This window comes from Haliaeetus leucocephalus, unplaced genomic scaffold, assembly GCF_000737465.1.
Source record: "Haliaeetus leucocephalus isolate CR32 unplaced genomic scaffold, Haliaeetus_leucocephalus-4.0 Scaffold1, whole genome shotgun sequence".
NCBI lineage: Eukaryota > Metazoa > Chordata > Aves > Accipitriformes > Accipitridae > Haliaeetus > Haliaeetus leucocephalus.
The window spans coordinates 927,303-941,915 of NW_010972437.1; the positions used below are offsets into that span (position 1 = coordinate 927,303).

Genomic DNA, 14,613 nt, shown 5'->3' on the forward strand with positions numbered 1-14,613 from the left:
CTCAACATGCAGTTAGAGGGAGTTCCTTATTTGAATTAGTGTGCACTTCAGACTCCCGCAAATAACTTGGTGGAGTGAGAGGAAGGGGAAAAAAGGCATTTTGATCAAAAGGAGGGCAGGAAAGATCACCCACCACCAACAGCTGCAAGTATGCTGATTAAAATTTTCTTTATGCATGCAGTTAGACTCAGCCTAGGGTTGATGCTGGTTCAAATGCAGATCCTGAAACAAAACCCTGGCAACGGATAGTTTAAAGTGGTGGAAAGTGGCTATCAGCCTTTTTCCATTTATTTGGGAAAGCAAGGGCCATGAGTCAGAGTGGTGGATACTTACGTGCTGAGTCAGCACCCTCCGGGCTGCTCTGGTAGTTGTTTAGTTGCCTAGGCAAAACCCTAAGCAGGACTGGGGCCAAACAGCTGCATGCTTGCTTTGCTCTAGTGGTGAATCTTTTTCTTGGCATGCAGGAAGACTACCTGACACCTTCCTCTTGACACCCACAGTGAGTATGTGTGTCTTAGTGGGTCACAGTAAAACTTTTCTACCTGTGTACTTGACTTTGTTTTCAGGAGCTGGAGCTACTCTAGCTCCATAGTATGCAGTTACTGACAGCAAAGACCTTGCAGTCAGAACTTAGCTTGAAATTTTGCTCACAATGCACCCTGCAAAGCAGGCTATAGCCTTTCTTTCTGCCACACTGTTGCATCTGCAGTGCTGATGGCAGTAAAACTTTTTATTCCACTGATGAGCTAAGCAGATTGGATTAGGGAGATACACAGGTCTCATATCCTGCATCTATGCACACAGCTCTTACTGATGGTCACAGGAGCTGTACATGTGGTCCAAAAACATTGTACTGCTCAGAGTCCTTTGAGCCAGCTGAAGGCTTTTCACTGACTTTTAGGGTTGGACTGGCCCTTTGGGGAACAGTTTGTCCTCTAACAAATTGCCATTACTTCACTAGTTCTTCTGAGTTTACCTCTTTAACTGCGTGACTATCAATCATCAGTTGCATAACTGGCATTACAGCCTGTAACAACAAATGGTTTTCACTGCATCGGTGTAAAGGGCATACAGGTATATTTTACCTTCTGATCTTCTTCCCTTTCTTCTGTCTCTTTAATCATCAAACATGCTTCAGTCTGGTCTGTGTGAGGGCTTTCACTGCACTCTTATTTGACAGTGAAATGGTCCAGAAAGCCCATATCTGTGCCTTTTCACAGAGGAGATGGCTCATGGATTAGCACAAGGGGGTCAACAGGATGCTCTTTGCCCTTTCCCCTAAAAGTGGACAGAAATGTCAGCTGGTTTTCGGGCATTGAAAATGGAAGTATCAGCAGCCACTCGGTGCTGCTAGTTTAAATATTTATACCACAAGGACTTTATCACACCCTCTTTCTTTGTGCAAAGCTCCCACCAGTTTCAGTAGAGGTCAAACTCTGAATCGGTGCAGCAGTTAACAAGTCAGGTCTTCCAAGGAGTAAAGGTACAAGTGGAGCTCACAGGCAGGTGCTGTACCCATGTTATTGTGTCAAGAAGGGTAAACAAGCAGTTTTTTAAAAACGCAATTCTGTAGACAAACCTGTCAGCACAATCATGGAATACTGGTGCATATGCTTGACATCTGCCAGCCTGACAAGATCCAGGCACATACTTCAGATACTTGAAAGAATACAGTGCTGCTGGTGCTGCAGCCTGTCTCCTCCCTGAACCAGTAGGTCTTGCAGACTAATGTTTTTAGTCAGGACTAATGTTTTTAGTCAGGATTCGAAAATGGAAGGAGAGGAAAAGAAACGGCTTGGGGGACATCTCGGGATCATGAGATTGCTTCTTCCTCTGGTCTATAAGATGGCACAAAAGCAGACATTCATGAGTTGAGTAAACATTTTTCTCTCTTGCAAAGCATGCTTTCTTATGTTTGTAAGGATTACAGGCCCGCTTGTCCTTGTAAATGTGCGATCGTGATGGAGCAAACGTTTAATTCTAGTCCTGCAACTGATGGCTGTGTGTGTAGTTTATTCTGAAGTGGGTATTTGAATTGATTCTCCCAGATGCTCAGTATCTGCATTTCCAATGGTTTTACTGGATAGCATTGTAATGCTCTTAAAACACTGTGCATGGGATTCATTTCAGCATCTCTAAAACTGGATAAAGCGTGACCAGGGGTATTGTTTGAATTAAAGCTTAGGAGGACAAACAAACCAGGCATATCTGAAAGCGAAATGTAAACATGATGCTGGGGTTCCTGGTTAGCGCTTGGTGGCTGCGGGAAGCTGACAGCTGTTACATAAAGGTTAAACATGCATTCTTTGGTCTGTCAGTAAAATTAAGCCTGCTAAAGACTATGTGGCACTCCAAAAGACATGAGTTTATCTGTGTGCATAAACAGAATATACACTTCAATATAAATATGCTTTCAGGACTATTTAAAGTATTAGAAGTATGCTGCAGTCCAATAAAAAATGCAGATGAAGCTAGCAGATTTTGGAAAGGGCCTGACTACATACAGATGGGCTAGAGATCTGGTGAGTGTCTGGAAGGCAAAGCAATGGTGTTTGCATTGCTAAATAACAGCTGAGGATGAGAAAGAAAATGGTATAGGTACAATGGGTACATCAATTGAAGTAATAAATGCTTGACCTTTAAATTTCATCTTTGCCAACTTCTCAGACTGCTTCTCCCAAAGACTGACATGGTTGTGTTTTATGTTATGCTTTTATTTGTCATATTTGTAGTTAGTTACAAGTAAAAATGATTGAAATCGATTGTAGTTAATACAAAATAAAAATATAGCTGCACAAGTTATGCCATGATTTTTCTTACAAAGAGTATCTCCTATATGATACCGTACACTTAAGAGCTTAACTCTTAATAGTACATGCCTACACTAAGCTCTTATCAACTAACTTCCAGTGCGATTTACTGGTTGCAGATGTTTCCCCTGTGGAGTAATACCTGTTAATCATTTCATAATGCTATTTTTCCTGTAGTTTTTATTTCCCCTGTAATTTGTGATTCTAAATACAAGTTGAAGGAAGCAACCTTTTAGTGCAATGTTAAGTATCAGTAGAATTTTATATATATATAAAAAATAAAAATAACCCACTGCATAAACAAACAAGGATGTAAGGTAACTGTTGTGGGTATTGTGCTTCCCTTTCCCCCTTACCTTTGTTAAATGACAGGAATGAACATTCATAGTGAACAAACTACCCTGTAACCTCTCCTTTTCAATTAATTTTGAAAAATTACAGACTTGTAATTTTGAAAGGAGGTAGGTGGCTTTGATGAAAGTTACTAGCAGAGAATCAAATCCTGTGGCTCTGCAGACTCATCCTTACGTAAACTCATCCCTGCCATGAAGTTCAATCCATAACACGTTGTTCCCTTTAGACCTGCCAAAAAGAGTATTTCACCTTTTTGAAAAAATTGTCCTTACATCCCTGTAATTATCTAACTTTTCTGTGTAGATATAGCTCTATAAACGAAATAATTTGTAAAAAGATAAATTATGCTATTTTCAAAATACTCTGAGATACAAAGTTGTGCAAGTGCAAAGTTTGATAGTATATTGCTATAAAGACTAAGAATTAATTAGTGTTATCTGAGTATATATTCTTTAAGCTGGGAGTATAGATTTAATATTGTAGGGTTTTATTTTTGCTTTTTTTATATGTCATACTTTCTTCAGACTATCTCCATGTTTCTATCAAATTCCTTCTATTTTTTTTCTTTTCAATTTCTGATCCCTTAAAGGTACAGTAACTGATCACACCTTCATGCTTGTCACTAATGTACCTCCATAACTCCGGTAGATTGAAAAACATCTTTTCATTTCCACCTAAGTACAGTAATTTCTTCTAAGTAAATAGCGAGAGACTACTGGCAAAAATCTTTCCCCCACTAAAATGGATGGAACCAACTTTTCAGCGTCGCCCTCTAAGTACTCTGCTCTTTTAGTCTTACAGCGTTATGGAGCAAAGCCCCAAACAAACTATACGTGTATGCACAGTTACCGAGGCTGTTGGCATTCACGTAGCATAGCAAGGAAACTGAAATCAAATGTTCTCATTGGTACTTCTACATTTACATACAAAACTACCCACAGTGCTGTGAAATACTGAGAGAAGAAAACAGAACAGAAACGTTTGGTTTTTGACTACTCTCCATGCATTCCTCTTACCTAACTATAAGAAAGCCAGCTGACCAGCTTGCTTCTACTCGACATACTTTTTTCCTGCTAGTCTCTTCTGCCAGCTGACAGCATCTCTAAATTAACAAACACCAATGACTCGGCCTAAAACGGAGCATATTGCAGCCTGTGTCATTGACCTTGTTCACTCTGCATTCTAACACGATGCAATAAATTACCACTGCAGAGAAAAGGATGGAAGAAATTGAATCGCTACTACTGCCTGTGTAGCAGAAACCAGTTATTCGCCTAAGTAAAACCATGAGTATCTGGAAGGCAAAGGAAGGCTCGGGTTGATTATGCTGTTTGGTCTATCTGCAGGACAGCTGCTTGGGCTGTTTCTTCATCAGATTGTTCCATTTCCCTGCCGACTGGGTTGTTCCTTTCATCATACAGTTTCTGGCTAGAAACTTCTAGAGGCATTCCATACTCCTCATCATCTTCAACAATGGACAGCTCAATGTTGTTGTTCATGGCGTTCCCTTCCATTCTGGCTTCCTTCTCTAGAGAATCGGCTACTGCTTTGCCTTCCTCGGTCAGCGAGGTGGTAGGTGTCATATCTGAGTGCATGTCGGCGAATGACATTTCATCCTCATTCTCAGCTTGGTCGTTGCTTGTGGTTTCTGTTGGCCTGTCCTCAGCTTCAGCAGGGCTTTCTCCTTCACGGACTTTCTTCACATTGAACGTGAGGGGAGATACTTTGAAAGCTGGACTCTTTGAAGAAGAGGATTTCTGATGATGTACAGTAAGCGATTTCTTGATCTTTTCTCTCCGTTCGGGTGAGACAATCTTTGTGCTGATCTTGTTCATCTTCTTCTCGATGTTTTGGCGGGAAAATGCTTTCTTGAGGCTGTCTACCTTCTTGAGGCTGGATCTTTTGATTTTCTCAGCTCTTGATTCTTCTGTTTTCTCCTCTGCACTGTCATCCACATCATCATCTTCGTGAAACATTTCATCATCTGAACCCAACTCCACTGTGTGCAAGGTTTCTTCCAGTGTTTTGTTCTCATCCACAGATTCCTCTTTTCCTTCTGTAATGCTGGGAATAGGCTCTTTTGCAAAAACACTGGCAGGGATCTCATTTTCCTCCTGAAAGAATTGACAATATTTGAGTTTCATAGTTCACAGGATGCAAATTTAATAAAGCACAACCCTGAACCATTACTATCCCCCCGCCCCATGATGAGATGAAGAAAGCTGAATGTTTCTTGTTGTTTCAGTATATTTAACTAGTAACAAGCCACTCAAAGCCCACTGAACCATTATCTGGTAAAGTTTAAGGCTAATGAGCTGTCAGCTGTAAGATTTCTCTTTCAGAGTGACTTGGAATGTATACAGAATGGAAATCCCGTTCTTTGTCATTTAAATTAGATACTTTTTAATACGAGTTTAGCTCTAAAGTTGTATGCCTATCCCTGGGGAGAAGGGATGGTATGGTGGCTAAGGAGGTTGTACTACAGACCCCTGTGTAGACCTACAGAAGTCACGTAACACCCCAGAGCTTTCAGTTTCTCTAGCCAAAGACTGGGAATATCTCTGCAGAGATGTTGGTTGCATCTGAGAGGTATTTTAGGTGGCAAATGCAGTTAGCACTTTCACCGTGTTTCAGAAAAATGTATGTTACTGTTAAAAAGGGATTGTTGATACTGAGAAGCCATGCAGTCCATGAGTATGTGCTATTTTACAGCTATTTACAGAAAAAAAGTTGGTAAATTTGGTTGGTGAATTGATAAATATTAAAAATATGGACAGGACAACTCCTTGAAAAGTAAAAAAAAAAGTTTAGGGTATGCAAAAATAAACAGACATTTTACCACACAGAAAACACTAGTAGTCACTTCTAGCTAAGAGGAAAATGATTGCTTTTTAGAAACAAAACCAAGAAAGGGCATGGAAGGAAAGAAGGTATCTGAAAACAAACCAGGCTGAACAAGGGTAGAAGCTGCAATTCGTAACGAAGGACCTCTGTGACTACTGAGCACAGCAGCTCTGCAACCCCGAGCAGTTCAAAGGCAGCACAATGAACGCTCTGTTCTGCGGTAGGTTTTGCAGGCATCTGCCCATGCAAAGAAAACGAGGCTCCTTGCACATTCCCTTTTCCTTTCAGAATTGTTATGCCTTAGATCTGCATAGTCTCTATTCATTACATTTTTTATCACTTTCGGACAGAGTGCATGCGATATCATTTAGTCATATGGATTGGAGGGATTCCCCCAGCCCCATTTGTCTTTAGATACGAAAAGCAGTAAGTGCTGAGTGAAATGGTTGTAATAGTCTCAGATCTGTCCCTGGCAGGGCTGGAGTGTACAATTAAGGGGAAAAAGAGGCCACATACACTTCAAAGTTCATGCTCATTATTTCAGGACTGAGCATACAGTTGTTGATCACTGGAGAGAATAGTGTCTTGGGTTAAATTTGCTGTTGAGTCTGTACAAAGACGTTGTACATGGTTGTTTTTAAAAACAAAATAGTTCTGACTACCTTGTAGCACTTCTGAACTCAAGAATATATGCACATGGACAGGCAGAATCATTTTATACCATATATACACAGCATATAATCATATATGCTGTGATTCAAGTGTGTTGATGAATATCCCTCATGGATATAAAAATGAAAAGTATCAAAAAAATGGATGGCGGTTTGACAGTTCGTATGTGCTTTACTTCTACGGTTTCTGCACACCTTTCTGGACCAGCAGCCTCGGTTGGATACACTGGCACAGAACAAGCTTTCCAAGCCCTTAGCCTGCAGTGGAACATGTAATGAAGCCAGCGCTCTTCTCCAGACACCTATTATGTTGTTGCAACTATCAGCAACAGTGACCAAGATAACAAAACAAAGAAAACCTGCACCAGCTTTAAGTGAAAACAGCTGTAACTGCAGTACAAATATTTATATTTTCTCTCCACTGCAGTTAACGAAATGTGGATTACATGAGTGGGTGCAGTGTTAAATTATTCCCCAGAGCATGAGAACTCAGTATAAAGCATAATTTACATGTCTTGTGCATTCTTTCCAAACCTAGGTAATTGCATACAGTTTTAAACATCTGAACATTCAGGTGTAAGTGCCTGAATGGCACAGAAAACTCTGATTTTAATGAGTAAAGATGGGTTGTAACTTTTGAAGTATTTAATCTAGGAAAGTGGTGTCATATGAGATTGATCACAGTGCAGTCTGAGCCAGAGATGGGCCTGTGTGACTCTTCTCAAGGTCAGTTTAGCTTTGTGTCTACAGTGTTCACATTAAACTGAAGTACTGCATGCAGGCTCTAGAAGAATATGGACACAGATTTTATTTCAATTTTTATCAAATTTGTGACTGAGTAGAAGGGAGACTGTCAAACTCTCCATATTTATAAAGGAAAAAAAACCCAATCAAAAATATACTACATAATAATGAGCTAATGATTGAATTAAAAGGAGATCCTAGGTTGTCTTTGGCTATCAGGCAGTACGGGCATCCAAGAAATCACCTCTCTCTAAGCTTCCTGCATGGCCCTGGAAAACATCAGCCTCTGGGCATCTATTACTGTGCTTGTAAAATGGGAATGACATGCTTTCCTATCTCATGTTTCTAAAAGGCCTTAGGATCACAGGAACTATTAAAATGCAAATGAAAATAAATTAAGTAAATTGCTTTGGAAATACAAAGGTGGTGTAGTAGGAATGCTCTGTGGTGGAACAGACATTTCTATTTCAAATACAGTTACTGATAACATGTTTTAAGTGGGCTATTGGTAACTTTTTGGTCTAACAAGTTTATATGACAGCTATATTTTGTTGTGATACATTTTTCAAGCAGTCTGGTATTTCATTTAAGACGACTAGAACAATACACTGAAAAATGCCAACTGTTACAAACTGTATAACTATTTTCCGTACCAAAAAAAGTAGAACTTTGATCTTTTCTTCTTGATCTACTCCAAAATTCTGAGAAAGCAATACATGTTTTTATTTTCCACATCCAAGTTCAAAAACAGCGCTTGCATTTTCTCAGATGAGCTTGACTGTAGGTAGCTAGCTCCTCTGAATTTATTTTTCCATGTGGGAGTCGAATAGAACAGTGCAAGTTCTCTGTGTAAAACAACTCCTGTTAATACTAGCAATACTTGCAAAGTTAAAACCAGTGCCTTCCCTATGGCTATGATCAGCCATTCTCGGGAACTTTCTATGGGTCATAATCTCATCCCTATCTTCTACCAGAAAGGCAGATAACATCCATAAAGCTGTACTACGAAATGGGACAGCCTGAGTGAACAGGTAGTTAATTTACTCAGGAGTGCTGAATCTCTGATGCCGCGTAAGGGAAATCACTGTGCTTTGGTTTGCATTTTTGTTAGGTTTGTTTTAAGAGGCCATAGCCTTCAGGAAGGGGAGATGGCATTTTGTCATGCTTACGACAGTCCAGGCTCCTCTGTACTTTGTAGATGCTGTTATATGCCTAAATGATTACTAGTCTAAAACTTGTTTTCCTACACAAAATAGGTCGAAAGATGACAAATCCTTCTAAAAACAGCTACAGCTCCACCTACTTTCCTTTGGACAAACACATGCTCTTCAGCCCTGGATGTCACCACAGGGAGGGAGGAGGGCAGGCAGCAGGCTGGGACTGCAGGCAAGGAGGAGGAAATTGCCAGCCGCCGGTTTGCAGGTCCTGTGCAGGCTGGGGTGCTGGCTGCACCGGCCCCCTGACCTCCCACAGCACAGCTGGGTTAAGTCCTAAGAGCCATGCGAGGTATTTTTGTCATTCATCAATACAAGAGTATTCTCCCTGCAAGGCTCCAGTGGGAAATTTAGTAGTTAGATAATAGCATTATTGGCTTGTAATTCTTCTGTTTCCCTCACTTGTTCATTTTTGAGTTTGAAGTTGCTTTTTCAAAAGATTATTACAGTGACCCAAACAACAAGATACACTCACATGGCTAATTTCCTGTGCCCTCCTCTTGATTCATTTCAGGATGGAGCATTTACCAAAAGCAGCATCTGAAAGGGGCTTGAATATCAGTGTGCTTGACCCCAAGCTGTAATTTTGACTTATCTGTCCTATTCACTAGTTAAATGTGACTTTTAATTGAAAAATTAAACATGAGCCTTTTTCATCTTGCATTTTGCTTTTGCAGCTAAAAAAGCAAAGAAAAACCCCACCAAACCAGAACCAAAAAGCTGGTCATGTGGTGAGAACAAAACAGAGGGGAACAATGCCAAAGCTTAACAAGGATTTTTAAAACAGTCACTTCAGTGTTTTGCTAAATTGCTGTGTCACTTGTGGCATTTGTAATAACTTCGGCATCCTCAAATGCTTGGAATTGGAGGTCCATTAAAATATGTCACCAATTAGAGAAATATATGCAAACCAGGAACAATGCAGACAGTCTAGGGAGAGAAAACTAAGAGCATTTTAATGGAAAATATGTAAATAGCTGAACTTTTCTAAACACAGTTCATTCTCAGCATGTACGCTGAGGGAAGGCTGATGCTGGCGGGCGGCAGCACAGTTTCATAAAATGCAGAGCTGGAGCTCAGTTGTGTGTTTTGGCTATGCTCAGTGCTCCCACCAAATATCAGGGAGTTTGAGGTATACGGTGAATGCAGAACTGAATCACAAATGTGTATGTTTATTTTTATACCGAGCTGTCTTCCTAAGCTGGAAAAGCAGGTCCTAACAGGAAACGTGCTGTGTGAAGTTTGGGATTGGGTTTTTTTCAGTGGAAAAGAAGAATCCTCCAACTGAAGTGTCATACATCCAGATTTCCCTTTTGTTTTTACAGAAATCTGGCATCAATATGCCTTCATTGCTGCAACTTCTCCTTCCTGTAATTGTTTTTGCATGGATTCCTGCTCGGGGCAGGACAGAAACCCAGCCAGCCTTCTGCTCTTTTCCCTCTGTACAACTATCGTAGCAAGGCGGTGGCCCTGCAGGCTGCCAAGTCATCCCACCTCCACCTTGTAAGGAGACCCCGTGGGGAGATTTCCAGGAGGTGGGCACCCAGGTAAGGCGCCTGCCCAGCCTGGCAGCAGGCATATGGGCACGCCTCGTGAGCACCTGCCATCCCTCTGGGTGCAGCCGCTTCCCCAGTGGAAAATCCCAGCTCCTCCCAGGATGCAGCGGAGAAGGGCCAGGGCGCTGCCTGCCTCAGCCACCCTCCCACATCCCGGGAAGCTCTGCCGGCCACCTTGGTTTTCCAGGCAGCCACGCTGCCTTTTAGCAACAGGCCTCTGCCAGGAGCCATTCCCAGTTGACAGCTGAATTTTTTTTTTTTTTTAACTGAATTTAACTGCAGTGTTTCTTTTCTAAGGCTTGTGTTCTGATCTGCGTCAGCTTGGGATTGGTTAAGTTCATCTCCCCACCACCACGGCAACATATTTTCCAGTGAGAGATGGGAACACAGTCAGCTAAATCCTTGTAAAAGCAACGAAGAACAGACCTCCTGTCCAAAGGTACCACCCTGGTGACGGGTGGTGGAGCAGCTGTGAATTTTCTTTAGCTGTTGTTCTGGGACACAGACCTGTGTTGTTTACTTTGGGTTTGTGCACTTTAGGACCCAGTATTAAAGAAAGGCTCAGAGGTTTAAATAGGCCTTAGCTTTGCAATACTATTTAGTATCGGGAAACAAGCCAAGCCAGCCCTCCCCTGGCAGGACACTGCTTTATCCTTCAAACCCGAGTTTTATCAGTACTTTTACCCAGTGCCTGCAAATCACTGCCCCTAGGCAGGAGTGACAGGGATCCCTAGCTGAGGCAACTGTACTGCTCCCACACAGTTGTGCTTTTGTCTTTGGTCTACATGCTATGTCTCCTTACAGTGCTAAAATTTGGGTTCTCTGGAGGAAAATTCTGTAGCTGCAGTAGCAAGGCCTTAATTCTCATGCTCGCAGTTAGCAGAAATGCCACAAAATTACCTTCCCACAGGCCATGCTGGTGCACCCTCTCCACGGGAAACATTCAAGGTCTAGGTCTGAGCCTGGAGGTGGGAGCCAGTCCTTAGCTAACGCAGCCTGGGAGATGGCAAAGTTTTGACTTACAGTAATGGATCTTAAATTACTTGGAGAAGTCCAGAGAACATGTGTCTTTTTAATTTACCCAGTCCCTGCAATAATTTCCACATTCTTTCTAGGGTGGAAACCACCACACTCGGTACGTGCCACAGCTCCTCCTCTTCTGGCTTGACAAGCCTGGATGGTAATTTGGGAGAACAATAAGCAGGGAGGTGGGGGCTTCCTTTCTGGGGGAAGCGCCTGTGCACTAACCAGGCCTGCCAGCTTTTAAAATGAACTTCTGCTCTGTTGTTTTGGGTTTGTTTAAATAGAAAAAAACCCCAGCAACCCAAGGAGTAGAGTTAGCTACTGACAGATGTAACACGCAGCTGACAAGTTTAGCCTGAGGAGCTGGTGATGTGCCTGACCTGTGGCAGGCTCTCCTTCCTTCTCCCAATGTGTTGTGGAGGTCTGTCTTTTTTTTTTTTTTTAAAAAAGATTTAAAAGTCACGTCCTGTGTTTAGTTAAAGCTCACACTGTGTTCAGTCCAGATCATTGCTTAAAAAGGGGAAAATATGCAAACTGCTGCTATCACTGGATGGACTCCCAGGAAGCTGAGTTTTTAGCTGAATTTTTAGGTCATCCCCGAAGAGGCCAGAACAGCCTGAGGAGCGAAGCGTGAGGCTGAGTGTGACAGGGAGCTGCAGCGCTGCCCCTCTCCTGCTTCTGAGGGCAGATGCAAGGGCGGGTTTTAGGGGCGCTGCTAAGAGTTGCAAAATGGGCTCTTTTCTCAAGTTTGCTTGAGTTTGCTAAAAACCAAAGGGCCCTTTCTTCAAGCTTGCTTAAAAAAACCCCAAACCACAACAAAACACATATGCTAAGAGGTAGTAAAAGGTGACTCTTTCCCCAAGTTTGCTGAGACTTAGCAAAACAAGGTCTTTTTCCTCAGGTTTGCTACGAGTTAGTAGAAGACAGCTCTTTCTCCAAGTTTGCCAAAAGTAAAAGAGGGCTCCTTCCCCACGGTTTGCTAAAAGTTAGCAGAAAAAGGGTGCTTTCCCCATGTCTGCTGAAAGTTGGCAAAAAAGTAAGGGGTGGTTTGCCCAGAGTTAGCGGAAAAGAGCTCTTTCCCCAGGTTCGCTAGGAGCTAGCAAAACAGGCGCTTTCCCCAAGTTTGCTAAGAGTAAAAGCGGGCGTTTCTCCTAAATTTGCTAAGAATAAGAGAGAGCTCTCTCCCCAAGTTTGCTAAGTTAGCGAAAAAGCCTGCTCTTTCCCCGCCTCTGCTGAGATTGAAAGGTTTTCCTCCTAACTTCTTGAAGTTCGCGAACAGGGCGCCTTTTTTCCAAGTTTGCCGAGAGTCGGCGGTAGCTCGGCTCCGTCCCCGATTTTGCTAGGAGTTAGCAGAAACGGGCTCTCCCCCCGTGTCCGGGGGGAAGGCGCAGGACGCGGTGGGTGGGGGGGGGGCGCGGGGTGGTCGCGTGGGCCTCTCACCTGGAAGATGAGCACCTTGAAGCGGTCCCGCCGGAGCAGCTGCGCGTGATGCTGCTCCAGGCGTCGCACCTGGTCGCATTGCCTCTCCAGCCGCTCCCGCACGGCGCGGGTGTGGGCGCACACCTTCCGCGACTTCTCCAGCAGCTTCTCCACCGCTTCCCCCGTCGCCCCGTGGCTGCGGCACAGTTTCCCCAGGTCTCCCTGAATACCCCTCACCGCCCCTTCCAAACCCCGCTGCCTTTGCTCCATCTGCCTCTGTTGCCCTTCCACCGCCTCCAGCATCGAGACCAGTTTCTCCAGTAAGGCCAGGACGGTCAGGGCGTTCACCTGCCCCCCCGTCGCCTCCGACGACGGCGGGAGCGGAGGCACCGCGCTACCTCCCGCCGCCTCCCCCATCGCTGCGCCGGGACGGGGATGGCGGCTGCCGGCGCCGCTCTTAAGGGCTGAGCCTTCGCCCTCCCCCGGGGAGGTTTCGGGCAGAGCCCGGCCCCGCTCCCGGCCCCGTTCCCGGCCCGCCCGGGGCGGGCCGGGAGCGGGGCCGGGCCCCCGGTGCCGTCACCCCCCTTTTTTAAAAGGCAAGGGGGGTGTTCTCGCCCCACACTTGGCGAAATGCAGGAGTCGCCTCCCCGGCAGCATCAGTAGATGGCAGGAGATACCGCGGAATGCGGTCGGGGGTGGGAGAGGAGGGAGGGAGGGGGAAACAAAAATATCGGCGGCTGCTCTGGAGAAAGGCTTGGGGAAAAGGGGGGAAGAGTGGTCCGGGAGGGTTTGTGGGTGTAGGCTGGAGTTTAAAGCCTGTCGTGTAATCTGAAGGAGTTACGCTCATAGGAAGAAAGTAAATAAAATTAAATTGCTGCTATCATCAGCGTAACAATTAGTGTATTAATGTGCTGTAGCGAGAGAGAATAATATTGGTACAGTTATTCTTATATAATATCAATATAATTATCTATAGTAACTGTCGTCATAATTAACATACTTACGATATATTAATACGTGGTGAATCGAAGCTCCTGGCACTCCTTCCACCAAGCAAGCACCCCGTGCAAGACCGGACTTTTTAAAATAATAATCTAAATCGTCCTCCTCCTCCTTCTTTTTCTTCTTCTGCTTTTTAATAATAATTTAGATTATTATTCTATTCTACTTTATTCCATATTATTCTAATTCTCATTTTCATTATTAAAAGAAAAACCAAACCAGTCTGGTGTTGCATGGGGTGCTTGCTTGGCGGAAGCAGTGCCAGGAGATTGGGTTCACCACCCACGATGTGGAGATTAGCTGGGCGCTCTGGTTGCCCTGACTGGATTCTCCAGCATCTCTTTGGTAAAAAATCGTAGGGTTAGAACAGCTGTTTTGGGGGAATAGCGATAAACTGGGTGCGGTAGCAGAGGGACAGTGTTTTCAGGCTTTTGCAAAGCACCAAAAGGAGCTACTTGGCATGAAGAAATACCAAGCTGTTTATTTAGAATAATACATAACTGTTCCCAAGTCTGATCCAAAGCTGTTATCGTCAGGGAAAATACTACAAAGTTTTGTGGACTTGGGTTGCTCATCCGTAGACTGACATTCTGAAGCACAGCCAATTTCTTTTTATCTTCTGTTCTTGACATTTGCCTGGTAACAGGACTTCTTGCTGCAACGCAGATGTTTCTAATACTTGGGTATATAGAATTCCAGTACTTGGGTAGCTGAAATGTAATATTTTCTAGTACTTGGGTATATATAATTCCTCCATGATTTTCCTGCATCCTGTAGGCTAAAAACATCTATTTGGAGTCCAAATGGCCGTGATCCTCACCCTTTTTTTTGTACACAGAAACCAAAATATTTTAATCATTTTACCATGAAGAGGAATAAAAATTAATGACTTAAGAGTAATGCAAATGAGTTAGCCATTTCAATGACTGTGTGTTCGAGCCCCTGAATGTTCTGCAACGTTACTGTTAGTATCTGT

The 14,613-nt window shown here is 43.5% G+C and overlaps 1 protein-coding gene across 1 annotated transcript; it reads right to left on the bottom strand.

The window, feature by feature from the left end:
• Window positions 1-4,486: 4,486 nt before the first annotated feature.
• SDPR (serum deprivation response) lies at window positions 4,487-13,057 on the bottom strand. The gene is made up of 2 exons (XM_010564021.1): window positions 12,657-13,057; window positions 4,487-5,278 (listed from the first exon to the last, which is right to left on the bottom strand). Exons 1-2 carry the CDS (start codon window positions 13,050-13,052, stop codon window positions 4,487-4,489), a joined length of 1,188 nt encoding a protein of 395 aa, XP_010562323.1. The 5' UTR covers window positions 13,053-13,057.
• Between the last annotated feature and the right edge of the window lie 1,556 nt (window positions 13,058-14,613).

Coding starts and splice junctions, on each gene's coding strand:
- SDPR (XM_010564021.1), bottom strand. CDS start 13,052: ATGGGGGAGGCGGCGGGAGGTAGCGCGGTGCCTCCGCTCCCGCCGTCG. Junction 5,279..12,656: donor TCAAGGTGCTCATCTTCCAG/GTGAGAGGCCCA, acceptor CAATTCTTTCAG/GAGGAAAATGAGATCCCTGC.